General features: G+C 34.0%; 1 protein-coding gene across 5 annotated transcripts in view; it reads left to right on the top strand.

The window, feature by feature from the left end:
• LOC149799634 (striatin-interacting protein 1-like) overlaps positions 1 to 19,999 on the top strand; it is a 52,889-nt gene extending 32,890 nt beyond the window's left edge. For all 5 annotated transcript variants that reach the window (XM_089958973.1, XM_089958976.1, XM_089958972.1 and 2 more), the window contains exons 12-20: positions 1,561 to 1,632; positions 5,852 to 5,926; positions 6,565 to 6,662; positions 7,971 to 8,097; positions 10,382 to 10,482; positions 12,184 to 12,250; positions 12,977 to 13,081; positions 15,698 to 15,902; positions 19,337 to 19,999. In XM_089958973.1, the coding sequence (XP_089815099.1) occupies positions 1,561 to 1,632; positions 5,852 to 5,926; positions 6,565 to 6,662; positions 7,971 to 8,097; positions 10,382 to 10,482; positions 12,184 to 12,250; positions 12,977 to 13,081; positions 15,698 to 15,902; positions 19,337 to 19,587 (1,101 nt within the window). In that variant the 3' untranslated portion in view covers positions 19,588 to 19,999. The remainder of the gene's footprint in view (positions 1 to 1,560; positions 1,633 to 5,851; positions 5,927 to 6,564; positions 6,663 to 7,970; positions 8,098 to 10,381; positions 10,483 to 12,183; positions 12,251 to 12,976; positions 13,082 to 15,697; positions 15,903 to 19,336) is intronic.
• Positions 20,000 to 20,601: the final 602 nt, after the last annotated feature.

Below are 20,601 nucleotides of genomic sequence, written 5' to 3'. Positions count from 1 at the left end.
AATTTACAAAATCTCTGATTAGTTCACTAATGAGCAAGATCCATACACAGGAATATGCTGATCTAGCACCTGATTGACACAGTTTGTTACCAGCCTGGAGACCATATTTCTAATCCCAATTGATCAGATTTGAAACATGAGCACAGCTGTATCATCAAGATCTTGACTGAGCTTGTTATTGTATGAAATTCATACATTTTAATGAAACAGTCTTGCACCTGATAAGATCTTCACGTAATGAATGTCAGTCCAGCTCTTATTGTTGAGTTCACCTTGTGAAAACTTGACATATTTATCACTTTCACATCTATGTGAAGGTCCATTCATGCCCTGTGGCATCTGTGTGCAGATCATTCATGCCCTATGGAATTTGTGTGCAGGTCCATTCATTCCCTATGACATCTGTGTGCAGGTCCATTCCTGCCCTATGGCATCACATTCATTCCCTATGGAATTTGTGTGCAGGTCCATTCCTGCCCTATGGCATCAGTGTGCAGGTCTATTCATGCCCTATGGAATTTGTGTGCAGGTCCATTCATGCCCATTGGCATCTGTGTGTAGGTCCATTCATGCCCTATGGCATCAGTGTGCAGGTCCATTCATGCCCTATGGCATATGTTTGTAGGTCCATTCATGCCCTGTGACATCTGTGTGCAGGTCATTCATGCCCTATGTCATCTGTGTGCAGGTCCATTCATGCCCTATGTCATCTGTGTGTAGGTCCATTCAAGCCCTTTGGCATCTCTGTACAGGTCCATTCATGCCCTAAATTGACCTCATTATTAAAGTTTTTTTTGCTTTCCTTCTAGCTAACAAAATGGTGGGCTTGGCAAATCACTTCTTTAATTGAGAAATGCTACAATGTATATTCCATAGATTTAAGATGTCAGCTGTGTAGAAAAGCTGTTTGTTATTTTGTTTGGAACAAAGGATAGTTTCTAAGGATACAGTTTAAAGATACGTGGTGGAAGGAAATCATCCATATCAGTAAGCATCCTCTCCCACATATATACACACACTGATATTATTATCTTTAGCTTCATCAGAAGTTTTCATGTAAAATTAAGGAATCAATTTTATGGGCTATGTCTTTTTCCTCAAAGATGCAGCATAGAGTTTGATCCATTTGTTAGTGTCACAATATCAGTTACTGAAATGTTTGATTCTTCTTGAATGTAGTGTGTTAAGCATCTGTGGGATTGTGAATATAGGTTATGACGAGTCAGCTCATTGGTTTAGTAGTTGTGATGAATTGTTAACAAGGAAAAGGTAATTCTAGACAGTACTTGGCAAATTGTCAAAAGTGTAATTATGGACAGGACTTGGCAATAGTCAGAAGGCTAATTCTAGACAAGAATTTTTAAATAGTCAAAATTCTAATTATGGACAGCACTTAGCAAATAGCCAAAAGGATAATTATAGACAGAACGTGGCAAATAGTCAAAAGGATAATTCTAGACAAGACTTGGCAGATAATCAAAAGGCAAATTATTAACAGGACTTTGGCAAACTTTGCATGTAAACAAATAAAGTAATCACAGATATTTTATCTCTTTGCAGCACCTGTATATTGCTCTGTCTGAACTGCAAATCAATGGTGAGGAGGAAATGGCGAAGAATCCACTCTCAAAGGTGAATTTTTGAGATGGGAAAGAATTCACTTTCTAAGGAAATTTTTTGAAATGTGAAAGAATCCAGTTTCTAAGCTAAATTAATGTAAACCATTAAATTTTTTTTTTAAATTCTCGAAAATAAGATATGGTTATTTTACTAATAACTAATGATATCTTTTTTTGTATGTTAACTCACTTTTACTATGAGAGTTTTTTTTACAGCAATTATAAAGAAGGCCTGTGCTCATAGAATTATAGCACTCCCTCATTACAAGGCAGTTCATTATAACACATTTCCTTGTGAGGCAAATCTGTTCGTGGATCCCATTTTACACTGAGTATTAGTAAAATGGTAGTATACAATGTATTTCATTACTCACTTTATGGTAATATACACTATGGCTCCCATGTACAGCGTTATAATGAGGGAGTACCTGTCTTCGTGACATTTTTTTGTGATGTGTGATTTAGATTTTTAATGTAGCATAAACAATTTTTTAGTCATATCGCTACTATCTCTGCAGTGTGGACAGGGTTCAAACCTGCAACCTCCCGCATCCAAGGCAGATACTCTAACCACTAGGCTAAGTGACATTTTAATACAGTGATAATGGGTACAAGTTTAGTTGATTACAGAATAAACAACTAGACTTTTGACCTTATATGTCTTTATATAGCTGTAGAATATTGAAAATAACATTTTAATCTTAGGGCTGTTCCAGTAAAATATACATGGGGCCCAAGGAAGGCCCTTTTTGATGTGGAGTAGTCACCATAGATATAGTTTTATTTTTGCATGTGATCTCTGAATAATTAGAGTATCTTGGCATATAATTTGTAAAAAGTGCCTTCACTGGGTACCATGTTTGTTTAATTTAAAAGCCCTTAACATCATGTGAAAATTTTTAAGTTAAAATAAGGAGATAATTTTAATATTTAACCTACAAATAGAGTTGTCAGACTTATTACATCTTATTCTTTTGTACCCACATTAATGAGATAAACTGGGCATCTTAATTCTGCTGTTGGCTAATTGTCAGGTAAAACATCTTGTTCTGACATGACTTCTCATTTTCCTGTGTTTTGATTGATTAAACTGTCAGAAGCTGTCTTTCCTAAAACAATATATCACCCTCATGCAAGGATTATTAAAAATTCCACAGGCTTACTTGACAACTTTGTTATTGCCTCTGAGATCACTCCCCCTATTATGCCATAGAATGGGTGATGTCAGAGAATCAGACTGGTGATGACCTAATGCAAGGGGGACCCCGAGTAACCGAGTGGTCTAAAGCGCTGTCCGTTACGGATCACTGCCATCTCACCTCTGTCTATGTGGGTTTGAGTCTCGGATTCAGCCAATGTGGGTACATGAGAAAGCTTGCCAGAAGCTTGTGGGTCGGTGGTTCTTTCTGGGGTTTTCCTGGGTTCTTACTCCACCATTAATACTGGCTGCCATGTATAGCTTATTGTGTGCTGAAAAATGGCGTTAAACCCTACAACAACAACAACAACAACCTAATGCAAGTGTTCTGTTAAGATTATGCAGTCCTGTTTAATTATGTATCAGTTGTAAGTGAGATTTGTTTTATCCCAAATTTCCATCGTTCTTGGGGCCCCGAGTGGCCGAGTGTTCTAAAACGCTCTCTGTTATGGATCATTGCCATTTCACCTCTGTCTGCGTGGGTTCGAGTCTCGGATTTGGCCAATGTGGGTATGTGAGAAAGCTTGCCAGTAGCTTCTTGTGGGTTGGTGGATCTTTCCAGGGTTTTCCCTGGTTCTTCCTCCACCATTAATACTGGCCGCCATGTATAGCCTATTGTGTGCTTGAAAATGGCGTTAAACCACACAACACCAACTCCATCATTCTTCTGTAATTGCCTTCCATCTACACCTTCCTTTGTCTCTTCATTATTACTTGGAAGACTGGCACTACAAACTTTGGTGGGAGAATACAAATTTTCAGAAAATGTATTGTTTATTTTTATTTACTTTTGTATTCATTCATATGATTCCATTTGTATGATGACACTCAGTGTCTGTCTTTTGTTGGACTTTTGCTATTTATTTGGTTTTGGTGTACGCTTAAAATTTCATCAATTATATTTTCTATAGCAAATTAAAAGTTATGGAGAAAAAAGTTTACTAATAGTATAATATATGAAGGCTTCACTTCAAGATGGGCATATATTCTTTTCTTCTGATTTAACCAAAACTTTAAATGATACTATTGATAATACAGCCAAAGTTTTCTCCAGCTCATGTTAGTGGAAATGCAAGACAAAGTGGACACTTTTCCAGTGACATTGGCAGCTCACTTGACCATAAGGGCATGTGAATTATTGTAATGTCCTCCATCCAGTGATTGTCATTCATTGTCCAACAATAATTGCTATTTTCAGCTTCTTGGAAACCCTTGGACCAATTTCTACCAAATTTGGTGACACATTCTGGCATGAAGACTTTTCAAGTTTATACAGACGATAAAAATCTGTCATCCTATACCAAAATAGAAAATCTTTTAATTTTCTTTTTTACAAAAGCTACTGATCAGAATTAAACTGTATTTTACAGAAAGCATTATTACATAAAACCTTTCAAGATTGTAGACACTGATCCTACAATCAAATAAAGTTCCCCTTACTATAAATAGAAAAATCTTGAGTTCTTAAAAAATAAAATCCTGGATAGAATTTGCAAACATTTGACGGAAAACATCTTGACAAGATGACCTTTCAGTTGTTTTCGCAAATGATGCTTATTTGCCATTAAATATGACTAACATTACAAAAGTGGGCCCAGAATGGCTGAGTGGTCCAAAGCACTCACAGTTACCGATTACAGCCATCTCACCTCTGTGTGGGTTTCGAGTCTCGGGCTTAGCCAATGTGGATATGTGAGAATGCTTGCCAGTAGCTTCTCGTGGGTCGGTGGTTCTTTCTGGGGTTTTCCCAGGTTCTTCCTCCACCATTTTATGCTGGCTGCCATGTATAACCTATCTTGGCTGAAAAATGGCATTAAACCTTACAACAACAACAGCAACAACAACCATTACTAAAATATGTGAAAACTTTTGTTTTAACAGTATTTCACTAAATTGACAGAAAGCATTCTGGCAAAAAGCCTTTCAGTTCTGTACAAATGAAGTTGATCCACTATCAAGTATTGATGCCATTATGAAAGAGGAAAACTTTCAAGTTACTTCTCAAATAAAGTGCTCAAAAGAAAAACCAAATTAAGAGAAAGCATCCTAACATCCTTTAAAATTTGTACAAACTGCAGACATCATATGACTATGACTATAATTGTTAAAGTTTTATCAAAAATCTAAATCACACACACACACAGGCCATGGGCTTCAGATTATGGTGTCTCTTTTGCTTTTAAAATTTTATATTCCTGTATCGTCCTGTAAGTTCACACTGGATGTCACAAGTATTTTGATCCAAATTTGTATTCAAAACTTTTTTCAGCAGATCCTGGTGTTAAAAGTATATATTTAATATAATAATGAAATAACTTCGGATAAAATAATTTTATATGATTACCTCACCTGCCCATGCTCCATAACTAAAGATAAGTGCCATTTTTCTTGAACAGTTCAGATTTTCTTTTCAAGATCTTGATTTCAGTTTTTTGAGTCACGAGACTTTGTTGAAGTAGAGGAGATAACCTTTGAACATTACACACTACAGTAGGTGCTCTCAGCTTTCACCCCATTTCTTAATTATTTATATAGAAGAAGAGTTTCTGACAAAAATACAAGCCCTGCTAAATTTAGAGGAAAACCAAAGCAAGGCCAGTTATTGTTTAAAACAGTTGCCCCACACTTTAAAGCACCTCTGTATGGCACAGTCCTATCTATAAGGCATGCATGGACATCACATTACATTTAGTCAGTTTTATTTATGAAAGGAATACTTGAAATTGTACTTACTCACTAATTATAATCTATTGTCATCTGATTTAAAATGAAAATAAGATATCATAATGCTGTTGTGAATGCAACATATCCTAAATGCATAATCATGCTTATAAATTACCTAGTGTAAAATAGCCCAAGCTATAGGAAGGTAAGCTTTTATGGCACCCATTAGAAGTGTTTTTTGGAGTAATTACTGTACAAATAACATTTTAAACAAAATAATATATTGCATTATTTAGGCCATTATTTGTTCAGACCAGAAATTCTGAGAAGAAAGTAAGCATACTTATGAGCCTGGTATTCTAATTTTCAGCCAGAAACAGATGTACCCAGCACACCAGAAGAAATCTTGTATCAAGCTATATTGCCTAATCTACCACAGTACATGGTAAGTTTTGACATTTAGATCATGTTCTATTGTAATGGAATTTGGCAACACTTAGCATATTGAAATATATGCAGGACATATAAGTTATTGGACACGATGGAACAATTTACACCAATAAGAGCAGGTATTAATCTTGTGAAATAGATATGTCTTTTATCTCTTTAAGGACTTAAGTCATTCACCCAAATAACATTGTAGATGATATAGATAAAGGGGTGATATGTTGCCCTTAATAGCCCATACTATTCAGAATTTACTGATGAATCTGCCTTCAATTGTTTATATATATATATATATATATATATATATATATATATATATATATATATATATATATATTGTATCTCATATTTCAATTTTGATGAGGCCATGACATTGACTATATACAAAATTGAGAACCACCAGCATGTTCGGGCATGTAGAATAGGCCCCTTTTGCCCCTCCCTATGTTTTAAGATGTGAGTCATCAAGGCAAGAAGTGTTTATAAGATGTGACTAATCAAGATGAGCAGTTTGTAAGATATGACTAATTAAGGCAAGAGCTGTGTTGGCTCAATGGTTATCTTGATGGACTCCTGACCATAAAACAACAAAACAAAACAAAATGAACGATAACATTGTCTTTGATGTGAATTCAGATTGCCTTGCTGAAGATACTCTTGGCTGCAGCTCCTACCTCTAAAACAAAGACAGACTCCATCAACATCTTATCAGACCTTCTACCAGAGGATATGCCGTAAGTTTTCCATATTTAGCCATGGGGAGATAATGCAGGCATAAACACTGTCTCTACATCTCAACCATAGCTGTTGACTGTTTTATAACTCATTGTAGTATTACTGTAGTTTCCATACACTTTTTGTTAAATTTCTGTGTAAAAAATTACTTTAGATACAAATACTGCTTTAATTTTGCAGCTCATTCTTAAGCAATGATGATTTATACAAAATCACCCAAAAATGAAGTTAATATACCAAGGTACTGAACAATTATTATTGGTGGATGAGAAATTAAAAGTATGAAAAATTTCAGAGATAATAGGGTACTTTTTTCCGTAAATTATCCACCCTTCCGAATTACTTGCACTTTAGAATTTGTTTTTAACTTTACTCAGTGCATACAGGAGAAGACACATTTCAGGGGCAGATTGTACAGAAATATACTGTTATTGCTTATCTTAAGAAGAGTGACATGAAGGGTCTTTGTTAAAGGAATGAGGTCCTCTTTTGCCATAGCTGGCAGGTTTTCACCCCTTCTAAATTTGTATCCATATTTCAGCTAGTAAATGTAACCCCCATCCCTACCCCAGCATCCCATATCAGAAGCATACAACAGTGATTTTATTGTATGATCTAAGATAAGAATAAAAGGTTGTAATTTCAGTTTTGAACACACTTTGATTTAAAGCTACATTCATTCTCAAAATGAATTTTTAAATAACATTATAAGCATGTTCTTTACAGTGCAGAACAATAAAAAAAAATATGGTATTTCAATCAAAATCCACATAAACTGTTAATTTTGGTTTGGAAATCTTATTGTTGTGGTCTTGAAATAGTAAAATTGGGTAATAAATTTTAAAAAATCCCAAAGGTCTTGTCTACTTTGTACTGTACAAGTTGCAGTATTGTCTCATTATTTCTGTCCTCTAACTTTTCTCACATCACCAATTTGTTTTCTGCTTTTTTGTACACAGATAACTTTTTATTATTAATAATTTGCCAATTTTAGGTACCTAATAAAATAATAATTAATCTTTTTTCTTTTATTCTGTGTACATATGATAAAATAATTTGCAGAAATTATACAAAACTGCAGTTCAAGGAAATGCTAAATTCTGGTTAATATTTTGGGGAGGAAGGAATGGGTATGCAACAAGATATTTAACTGAATATATCATTGTCATACAGGGAAAAAAGAAACGGATTGTAAAATTAAAGTTGCTCTAATTTATGTTCTTAATTGAAAATACAATGGAAAAGAATCAAAATTATACTTTTATTCCTACAGTTTTATCAAAGATATGTATGATTTACTTCCACAGAACAACAGTGACAAAGTCGATGAAGCTTGGTATTGATGTGAATCGCCACAAAGAAGTCATCGTGAAGGCGATATCGGGTCTTATTCTGCTTCTGCTTAAGCACTTCAAACTGAACCACATCTACCAGGTAATTCTATTTTCAGTTAGTTTATTTCAAGCTTTAGTATTACAATTTTTAACAAATGAATGACTTGCAATTTAGTTAACAGAAATGTGATAGATTCTAAGTTCTTTTTATCAGACTGTGTTGATGCTAAGCATTTGCAAAAATTGTCAGTGGTGATCAGCATTGTAAATGACAGTTTATTTAAATGAAAAAGTGTTTGAAAGTTTTTGAGGTTTGCCCTGCTTCATGCTAATTTTCACTTTATCTTAGGTTACAACTGGAAGTTTAACCTTTTTTTAAGGATGTATAATGATATCAGGGCAATGGTTTGCTTTGATGTTGTTTGCACTGAATCAGATGTTAACACTTTTAACATAAATTGCTGTGAAAGAGTAAATATATAAAGCAAACACTATTAATGGGTGAAGTTTCGTGGGAGCAAGATCACGAATGTAAAAATCGATAGTGCAGTCTTTGTCCAGAACACCCATTAATTAAATGTCTGTTATTCTAATGTAAAATTGATGACTTAAAAATTATAGTGCCTCTCTCGTCACATATATGTAATATATACTCGTGATCTGTTCTGAATCTGTAGCAAAGGAAAAGTGACCTCTGCAAAATATTTAGGGCAAGGGTGAATGCTGGTCCAATGAGCAAGATGTATCCTGCATTGGTCTCTTGTTTGCCATTTGTTACCTTCTGTTGGAAGTATTGCCTTGTGCTACTTCCCACATAAAGTAAACCCACACTAGGGTAATCAAGTATCAATGGATAACATATTTCTGTTTAAAGATAAGAGGACTTTACAGGCAATGTTACTGTGCACATTCAGTTCACCTAGCAACGCCAATCAATAATACAGTTATGCCAAGTTTGCAGGGCTGCACTCAAGATAACCAATGATGAGAACATAAATGACACAAGTGCCGCACTTGCTAAGAAAAACGCAGATGCAACTTTTGAAGAGCTAAATAAATTGATGGAGGTTAAAATATTACAATTTTCCAGTTTGAAAAAAAAAGGCCCTCGATGTTGAGGTTTTAAAAAAAAAATATGTTATTAAGATTATTTAGAAAAGTATTGTTAGAAGGACCATAAATAGTAGAGCGGGATACCACAAAACATATTGTACCTTGGTATACCCCAGTATTTCTGTACATACTGCAATACATACCATGGTACATCACAATCATATCAGGGTCCAACTATTCAGGGGCATGGACCTGGCAGCTTTATCATAAAAATATTCCATCTTCAATAGTAAAATATCTTGCTCTGATTTATAGCAAACTACCATTATGTTATACCCATTACATTATTTGAAAAGAAGTAATTATCTTCTGAGATAAAATAAAATATCACAGCCCCCCAGCCCCAAAATATTACTTATTAGTAGATGAATTTGAACTGTGTATGTTAATAGTTGTATAAGTTGTAATAAAAAAACTAACTTAAGTGGGTTGATTAAGCTTATGGAATGGCTGAAAGGCATTGTGTTGACATTAGAGAGAATGTTGATAAAAATAGGAAGTGTTGACACTAAAGCCTACAATTTACTAGTTGCACTATTGATATAATAGATGGAAACATTGAGTTGGATGCCAACAACCAAGCAAGATATTTATCAGAGAGAGCACACAAAAATACTCCAGTAAACATACAACAAACTTACTCCACAAACATGAAAATATTTTGTGGACTTAACAAATTGTGTAATATTCAGAAATAAATCAAGATCTCTTTTGAAAATTCTGCAATGATTTGCAGTCTTATAAAGGAATGCATGTACTTCACACATTAACCTATGCTGGTAAATGACTAAAAATGACCTAGTTTTTCTTAAATCTGAAATTTTTTCTGAAAGTTTCACTTGCCCCGAATATCTTTCACATCCCATTTGGACACCATGTTTTCATACCTGACGTGTATCAAACATGTGAATAAAGATCATAAATATAATTATATTTGTAATATTTAAAATTAATTTGTGACAGATACAACTTGAAGAAAAAATAATAGTTTTTGTTTTGCCATTAAAAATGAAAACAGGCTGTTAGTATAATTAAATTCATAACATGATTGATCAGGAATTTATGTACATTCCTTATTGATAGAAACTACCAACATACTTGTACAGTGAAAAAGTACAGTGGTACATACCACATAAAAAAAATTATTTTGATAAACTGGTATGCTGGTAAAATGAATAGTCTCTTGTGTTATGTTCTTTGATCTTGTATAATTAGTATCATTCTAACCCATCATTTCATCAGTACTGTGAATACTTTGATTTCCCTTTCAGTTTGAGTTTATGAGTCAGCATCTTGTATTTGCAAACTGCATACCTCTAGTGCTCAAGTTCTTCAATCAGAATATTGTGTCTTATGTAACAGCCAAAAATGGGTGAGTTATGTGTTGATAACAAAAGAGATAATTCACAATAGCTGTAATACATTTTCACAATCACCTCCATTTCTTCCTGAAGTGTGTGTGTGTACAATTCTTCATTTATACATATTTCAAACTTTACCTTTTATTCCCACCATATACTCACTATTGTGCTGAGTTAACATAAATGTTCCTATGCACATAAATACCCTTGAAACCAAAATATGTGTCATGTATTGCTATTACAAGAGATTTCATTACACTGCAGCATTTCTTTTTTACACCGCAAGAATGTTGCTTTAAATTGGCACTATAGAGTCTATTTTATGCTGAGATACTCTTAAACACTAATACATCCATACCTATAATAACTGTTTTCTTAAACATTGTATTGTTAGTTTGTATTAACAATATTGTGCACTTTCAGTCTGATAGTGTTTTCTAAGTACTTCATTTAGTACTCCACTTCTTGAGATTTTATTGAACGTTTTATTTTTCTGGAATATATATATATATATATATATATATATATATATATATATATATATATATATATATATTGATTACAGATATGTCTTACTTGAAATTTGGCCATTGATGAAAGTGGACTTTTGGCTTTGTGACAGTGGGAATTGAGTGATTGATCCATGGACCACTTGTTTTGAAATTAATATGATGAATACATTTATGAAAATGTTGAAAAATTAACACCATTTCTGCCCAAGGCTTAATTGGAAAAGTTTTAAAATTGAAATGTGACATTGTTCCATGAAACAAGCATCAACAGAACTTTCATGTTTATAATTATACAAATAGTTATTTATTCATTTATAGGATTGATTGATTGATTCCTTAGGTCTCTGCATTACAAAGTCAGCAGAGTCCAGTAGTTATTGTGTTTTCTGTCTGTCCGTCATCATTTTGGTTTCTGTACGCTAACCATACTAGGAATTATTGGTGTGTGACTTTATATTGACGAGTCCTCAGAAATGTTCTGTTTTCAGCCTTCCATATCATGATTTGCAGGAGTTATGCCCTTTGATTGTCCATCATCCTTACATTGGTTTCTGCCATATAAATTTACATAGGTTGGTTGTATTTCAACTTATATTGGCATGCAGCTTTGTCTTGATGAGACCTTGAAAGAGTTAAGTATTCACTGCTCAACAACATTTACAGAAGTTATGCCCCTTGGTCATCCTTCCTCTTGACTTAGATTTTCTGCATTTATCTTTACCAAGTATTGTTGGATTTCAGATCAGATTTGGCATACAGAGTTGTAATGATTAGACCTTGAATCGATTTGATTTCCATTGCATCTTTAATAGAGTTATGCCCCCTTATTGACTGCCCTCCTCATTTTAGTTATGCTTTGTTTATAGGAGTTATGCTCCTTGATTGCCATTTCCCCTTACTTTGATTTCTACACTTCTACACTTTTATTTTCACAAAGCTTGCTGAATTTTAACCAGATTAAACTGGCATGTGTGTATCGATGAAATCTAGAATGGTTTGGATTTTCATCCTTTGATGTCATTCTGAATGCTATCATTTTTTGTAATAATTGATTTCTAAACACTTATTTTTCTGTTGAACATATATCCTGTGAAACAAATCATATTAAGTGGTGGGGCCTTTTGTGATACACCCACATCTGATAGCTCAAGTTCATTCTGTCATTTATTTATTGTACTTGTCTCTTCCTTATTATTTCAGAATTCCTATACTGGATTTTCCACAGTGTGTTTTGGGTGAACCACCAGAATTAACAGCTGATTCTTTAGTAAGAAAATAATCATTTTATATCCTATTTGGACTTACATTTAGATTTCTCACTGTGAACATTTTTAATTGACTCATTTTAATTTATAAAGAAAATGTTCATTGTAAAAAATAATTGCTACTCACAAGACCTTGGTACATTTTTGTCCAGCTTAGGTTTTATCACATAATCAAAATTAATGTTTGTTACTTGTTTTATACTGACTACACAGAAATAGTTAGTGACATTAATTTGATAAAGAGATAATTTGGATTTGTTATTCCAGTGTTCACAATTTTAGATTACGTCATGGTCATTATTTATCGAAAGCACATATTGTTCTTTTTCTGTATATTATATATAACCAGGTTATAAATCTTTGCCTAGACTGTGCAAAAGCATCTAACTCTTTTTCCACAAAATTCATTTGACATAGGAAGATTTTGTATTTAATTATAATAAGTCATATTCTCCCATAAATGTCAAAAGGTCCAAAATTAGAAGCCAGTTCCACAGTCAATAAATCTTTAATGCAGCAGTTGTCTAGGTAAGTTATTATGCAAGTTTTTCTCTGAGCATTATTTGATAAATGTTGGCATCAACTTAGAATTAAAAAGTTTGATGGTCAGTCTTTGTATAGTGAAGTTTCTTTAATAATCACAAGGTTAATATAAATGAGGGGTTGATTTAGTATTGTCATTTCTTTTATGTTGATTATAACTATGGTTTTTCTTCTCACTTTTGTAGGAAAAGGGAGACAACCTGCCATATTGCTGGAGGAATCTGTTCTCATGTATCAACCTGTTACGTATTTTAAATAAATTGACCAAGTGGAAACACTCAAGGACCATGGTAGGTAGAATGTGTATTTTCAGTCATGTGGTACATGAGCAATGAATAAAGCTGCTTCATTATGTTGTTGAAAAGTTGCAATTCATCTGAGAGGATGAAAGTTTAAGTATAAATGTACACTTGATCTTTCTGTTAATTAGTTTCTGATAAAAAAAATTATAATCTTTTATATGTTTTTACGTAACCTGTGTCTGGTGTGATGTCCACATGTCAACAATAGCTTGTTACTATTATGTTGCCCATATTTGTGATCTGAGTTTCATCAAACTTAAAATATGGGCTTATATCATCAAAATCATGGACAAGTTTGATAATGACATGTTCTTGCATCTGATTAGTTGAGCTTGTTGCTACTCTGGAGTCCATATTTATGATCCAGACATTGAATACATTGCTTTTATTATCAAAAGTTTAAATGATATCCATAAATAAGAACTAGATGATCTTGCATTTGATTGACTCAGTAAGTTAGCACTCAGAAGGCCATATTTCTGATGTAGCTTTGATCAAACTAGAAATATTTGGTTATATCATTAGATTAGATTATGAATGATATCCATGTGTATCTTTTATAAATTATTACTCAGGAGACCATATTTCTGATTCATCTTTGATCAGACTTGGAATATATGGTTATATCATCAAGGTCTTAGACAAGTTTGATCATGGTCATACAAAGTCTGATTAAAACTGAATAAAAAATTATTGCCTTAATAGTATTAACAAGGTCAGCCAATCAAATCCAAGATCACCTCATTAGGTGATCTTGGATCTGATTGGCTGACCTTGTTAATACTATTAAGGCAATATTTTTTATTCAGTTTTAATCAGACTTTGCATGACCATGATCTCATATCAGTTTGATAATAAAGATATTTGTTTAAAAAATATCTTTTAAATGCCTTTCTTCTCTCTCAGATGGAAAGCAAGGGAAATAACCTATGACACTGACTATTAAGAATGTCAGGTTTGGATTTTCCCCTTGCAAAAAACTGCAAACCAGATAAAAAGACTAAAAATGAATACAGTACGACCCATTTAACTTCACATTCTCCAGATGAAGATAATGTTGTTGGTATACGCGGAAATTGAGATAAGTGTTGGGGGAAGGCTGAAAAAAAATCTAATTTCACATACAGTTGAAATTTGTAAGAGGTGACCAGTCATCAGTAAGTACAATTGACACTGAGAGAACATAAACAAATGGAAATTTTGGTTTAACAAGAGAAAACTAGTATGAAATAAACTTGTATATTGACAACTTGCATTCATGTTGTAGAATGTATAATGCCTTAAGGTCTGTACATCTATATGAAAAATCCATTAATTTGAGCTCTCCATAACGGATCACTGCCATCTCACCTCTGCGTGGGTTCAAGTCAGGATTCGGCCAATTAGGGTATGTGAGAAAGCTTATCAGTAGCTTCTCGTGAGTCGGTGGTTCTTCCCAGAGTTTTCCCAGGTTCTTCCTCCACCATTAATACTGGCCACCATGCATAGCCTATCGTGTGCTGAAAAATGGTGTTAAACCCCACAACAACAACAACAACATTAATCTGAATATATATCACATTATTAAAAAATTCATGTATCAGTCACATCCCATTACAAAACACAAATAACACATATAAAAATGGTAGTCCTCATTTGATCTACATTCCATTGTCAACAAACATGAGTCACCAGACAATTCACTATGATATTCATTGTCGCCACTAGCATATAGCTGTACATTTGTTATTAATGTGCTACATGTACATGTACTTAAATTTGCCTAGATTTTGGTCTACTTGAGACAACCAGCTTAGTGAATATACCAGGTGGTTGAGACTAGTAATATGGAAATAAAAACATGTGAACAAAATAAAAATTTCACAAACAACTTTGCGAAATGTCCCACCTTTAATTAATATTTGGTTTCAGAAGGTTGGAATTTAATTTGTTTTATGCTGCTGTTGGTAGTCATTGTAAGCAAAAGTAACATTTTTCATGGAAAAGTAAACTTTCTTGACAAAATAAATGTGTTCACTTTGGAAAATGCAACAATCGATCAGATTCCATTACTTTTATTCAAGTTTGGCACTGACTTCCTTTGATAACAGGTGCATTGCTTGTATTGAAGATTGTAGCCGGTTTGCTTTGTTGATGGGTGCATGTGTTATTGAAGTTGCTACAAAAGGCCAACTATGACAGACCAAACAAATGCCTGTTTGTTATTGCGGTGGCAACATCAAGTAATTGTAGAACAAACAATGGGTCAGAACTGGCAGGATTTTGACGTAAACAATTAGAAAACAAAAGATTTGTTCAGTTTAGGACCTAGAGCTTCTGTCAACATATATGTTCATTTTTTTATCTTGATGTTGGCATAAGCAGGACAAATTTTATAGTATTAATAGACCACGGGAATTGGACCTTGAATTTTCGTTGACATAAGAAGCTTGTTGACATAAGTGATGTCGATGGGACTATACAGGAAGCCTACATTTCAAAAAAGCAACTTAAAAATTATCAAAATAATACACTTTAGTGATTAAAATGAATAATTTTTAATTTATAATGGAAAAAAAAGGACAAAATAAGCATGTTCAGTACTTGTTCCTCTTGTGCTTGCAGATGCTGGTTGTATTTAAATCGGCCCCAATCCTGAAGCGGGCGCTGAAAGTGAAGCATGCTATGATGCAACTGTACATCTTAAAGCTACTGAAAATGCAAACCAAATATCTGGGTCGTCAGTGGCGGAAATCCAACATGAAAACCATGTCTGCTATTTACCAGAAAGTTCGCCATCGGCTCAATGATGACTGGGCATATGGAAATGGTAAGATTATTCCATATATAACTTACAAATTGCCATTCTTGCTGTTGAATTAAAAATATGGTGAAAGTAACAGTTACAGAATCACATTCACTAGTAAGGAAATCCCACCCTAGGTATCATAATCTAAGGGCTGAAAGAATATATTTTCATTTTACTGAGTTATTCTTTAGAAATATATTGAGTTTTAACATATGTCATAGATGCCTATCAGTTTGTTTTACACCCATGTAAACTGTATTGTAGGAGGGCAGTATAATGTGGCAGCCATTTTGGATGTAAGTTTAGTACCATTTTGATTTACAGCAAACTAGGCACCATTTGAAGACTTTTCCTGAAAACTTCATAATGATATGACCATCCTCTCAGGAGATTGAGGGACAATTTTTTCTCTCAATATGTTCATTGTGGCAGCCATACTTGAGGTCATATCTGCACCATTTTGATTCAAGACCAAGTAGATTTCATAAGTAGTCTTCTGGTAACACCCTATGTTGATATGATTTTTCATTTAGGAGGAGTAGCAAAAACAAGACATTCAAAATGGCTGCCATGGGGGCCATCCTGGCTGTCAGATCAACACTTTTTTTTATTTAATACCAACTGGATCTCATAAGAAGTCTTTTGGTGAAAACCCAGTGTTAATGACTTTCCATTTACATGGAGTACCAATATGATTTTTGTTTAAGACAACTATACACCAACTAGTACCAACTAGATGTCATAAGAAGTCTTTTGGTGAAACCCCAGTGTTGATATGACTTTCCATTTACATGGAGTACCAATAAGATTTTCAAGATGGCCACTGATTGGCACAATTTTTGTTTATGACCAGCTATACACCAGTACCAACTAAATGTCATAAAAAGTCTTATGGTGAAAACCTCATGCCCCATTGAGGAGGAATAGCTTCAAGAAGATAGTCAAGATGGCTACTGTGGTGGACATATTTGATGTCAAATCGGCATAATTTTCATTTAGTTCATATAATTCAACAGGAAATCAGTAATGTATTCATATATTGATACTTTAATTTTGTCAAGAAAGTATTCTTGTGAATAAAGAATCTGACAGTTGTTATGTCAATAGCATCATTGTTGATACTATTTTTTCAGATCTATGTACATATACACATGTGAAAGACTGACAAAGCTATTAAACACCCTAGTCTGCAGCTAAACAAAAGAACTGGAGAGAAGTGCATTCAACATAGGCTCAGTGTAGTATGTTTTGCAAGCATAGCATTGTATTGATGCAATATGTCAAGTGGTCCATACAATTTAAAGCAAAGTATATTTTTTTAAAAATCCACCCAATATAGTTTTTTATGTGCTTTTGTTGTGGGAGGGGGAAGCATATACAAATAAGTGAGGGGCATGTGGACCCTGGAGGCAAATCTTCTGGAAGATCCTGCATTGTAAACATTTCCAGGGCATAATTTTAGTGATCTAACTGTAAAAAAAAATTGCTCTCAGAAACATTCCTGTGGGCACTGCACTGGCTCCACACACACCCACCCACTCTTGGATCAGCCCTGGACATCAGATTCTTTATTTTCAAAAATACTTTGCAAAATTAATGAACCTGCCTGAATAGCTTCTATGATGATGGTGTGAAAGTTCTTGAAGGAACACAGTTTGATTATATTACTGATTATCCTGATGAATAATCAAACACACACACATTTAGCAATGGAAGTTTAGAGAAATTTTGAAGGGTACCCAACATATGACCGGAGCCGCTGGTTCTTAAGCTTGTAGGATATGTATGCATTTTAGCTTTTTTGTTTATTCCATCTCCATCTAATTAACATGATACTAGAAAAGGAGGCCCGCCTTTTATTTAGTGCAACAATACAACAACTGTTTCCACTAGTCCGATATTAAAACACAGTCGGCACTTAATTAGGTTCTCAGAGAAATGCTCGCAGACACAGCTGTTACAGTAGATTGACATATTTTAGGTTTAATTACAAGGATACATTACATTTATGATGATTACACTTAAAAGGAACTAAAAGGTAGAAATAGAACACAAATTTCAATTGATGCGTAAAATTATTTAATTTGTATTTATTTATCAAAGTATTGCCTCCACTAGGCGTAAATGAAATTTTCGTTGGTCAAAATTTCCTTGGGTATCATTAATTGCGGTGTACTGAGAACATTGTTTGGAAAGAAAATGTAACAAATTTTATGACTTCTTTTTAAAGTTGATATTTCACAGTGTTGATTAAAACTTTCAGGTCCTATCTAGCGTTTTTGATGCTAAATAGAGCGATCTATCAGTTTCTGTTACTAATTTTGATTGGAACCATTTTTATGTGAAAACCTTATTAACAGGTTTGTTCAAAAACTACTTGACATAGAAGAATGTAATTTGGTAGGCATGTTTGCCTGTATATGTAGATAACCAAATCAGATTTTCATGACAATATAGCAATATTTTCATTTTGAAATTAAATTCCTGATCTTGTTAAACTACGTAATCATGACTGTGCAAAAACAACTTGACTTAGAGAAATAAAATTTATTGGGCATGTTTGTGTCTATATGTGGAGGGCTTGATTAGATTTTCATATCATGAAGCAATTTAAAACCTTTCAACTTTTTGGAGGGGCCCCAAGTGGCCGTGTGGTCTAAAGTGCTCACCATTCTGGATCACTGCCATCTCACCTCTGTTAGTGTGGGTTTAAGTCTTGGGCTTGGCTAACATGGGTACATGAGAAAGCTTGCCAGTAGCTTCTCGTGGGTCAGTGGTTCTTCCTGGGGTTTCCCAGAGTTCTTCCTCCACCAGTTATACTGGCCACCATTTATAGCCCATCTTGTGCTGAATAAATGGCATTAAACCCTACACCAACAATTACTTTTTGGACCCAGACTATTTTTTGATGAAAACCTAGTTAACACAGCTGTGCACACACTACTTGACATAGAGAAATATAATTTGGTTACCACGAGTGTTTGCATATGTAGATGAAGTGATTAGAATTTTCTGGCACTTGATGTGTTTTTTCATTGTTTTAAAGTTTAGAACTTTTCACTCTTTACACACAAATCACAACATAGTGAATTGAAATTTAGTAGGCTTATTTGTATCCATATGTAGCTGACCTGGCATTCACATTTTACAAAGATAAAAACTTTCACATTTTGGAAAAGTGGGCACACTTTAAAGCAGATTTCTCTTGCAGAGGGTCAGTCATCATATATACTTACACATTAATTGCATACACATTTCCTTATATTTTTAATTTGTAGACAATTTAACACAAAAGGTTTCTGATCTTAGCTTCTATAAAAGATCTTTCAATGTGAGAAATTATGACATTTCATGTTCTGTGAACATAAGTTCCTCTTTTTAATCATTGTCAACTCTCTAACAGATATATATGTTCATAAGTATATAATCATTATTGGTTTTCATTTTACACATAGATATGGATGCCAGACCTTGGGATTTCCAAGCTGAGGAATGTTCTCTCCGTGCATGTGTTGACAGATTTAACAACCGACGCTATGGCTCCAATGGTTCAGACCCAGACTTTAAACCAGTGGATAACTGTATATTGAGTGTTCTAGGACAAAAGGTTGAATTGACTGAAGAATTTAAGGAAAACTATGAACTGTGGCTGAATATGGAGGTATATTCCAACCAGGTAGACTGGGACCAGCTTCTTCAGCACTGAGACAATCTTGTGTTTCAGAGGTGTGTCACAGTGTACTCAGTCTGATAGACTGTATCATCATATCAGGATCCAGATAAGCTTGTGTTTCAGAGAGTATATGTCACAGTCTATTCCATTCATGTAGACTGACCAACTTTTTCAGCAAGATTGTTTTGTCGTCTTTCAGAGACTATTTGTCCTAGTCTGCATAATGCAGTGAATGCTGTGATTCAAAGAAATACTGCCAGTTCTTTGCTTCTTTTGTTGATGATATCTTAACTTTGGGCTTGCTATAGTCTTGAAAAAAGCATTTTTCTTTTCTTTTAAGCACAGGCTTTAACCATCCATGTAATTTTTACTAGAGACAGACTTTAGCTTCATTTATGTACTAACATACATAATAATGGGAACAACATAAAAGTCTAAACTCTTACTTGCCACGTCTTTGTCATATTTGATTAGAATTACAGTGAATGTTTTCAGAGAATGGTGCACAAAACTGTTTGCAGACGTGCATTATATTTCTGTCAAAACAGTGTCAAGCAGGCAGAGTTGATGTGGCAAAGAGCTGTTGGGAGTCAATTATCTGGCGCTGAAGTTAAAGTTGAAACGGTCATCTTAAGCAAATGTTGAAAGATTCAAGTATAGACAGCTTCACAAGTTGACTGTCATCCACAAAATATGGAAAAGCAAAAACCATTTTTGTACAGGTTTTCAACCAAGGAAGAAATTGTTGGTTAATTCTGACAAACATGCAAAATATATTTGGACAGTGGTGCTCAACCAAGTTATGTGGTTTCCTTGAACTATGCGCCCCCCTTCATCCCAAGGCAAAACTAATACATGGGATGTCATGAATACTTAATACCATATATAGGAAAAAAATATTTGTTTTATGTTATGATGTTGTCCATCCATTTGTTGCCAGATTCATTTCATAGTGACTTGAGTTGTCAGACTTTGTAGATATAGCTTGTAGTTGGAGTATGGAAGAAATCCTCTCGATTTTGGGGTCATAGCTCAAGGTTCAATTGT

This window comes from Sinohyriopsis cumingii, chromosome 5, assembly GCF_028554795.1.
Source record: "Sinohyriopsis cumingii isolate HCF-2022 chromosome 5, ASM2855479v2, whole genome shotgun sequence".
Classification (NCBI taxonomy): domain Eukaryota; kingdom Metazoa; phylum Mollusca; class Bivalvia; order Unionida; family Unionidae; genus Sinohyriopsis; species Sinohyriopsis cumingii.
The sequence above is the reverse complement of the archived record's forward strand: the minus strand, read 5'-3'. Positions and strand labels throughout refer to the sequence as shown.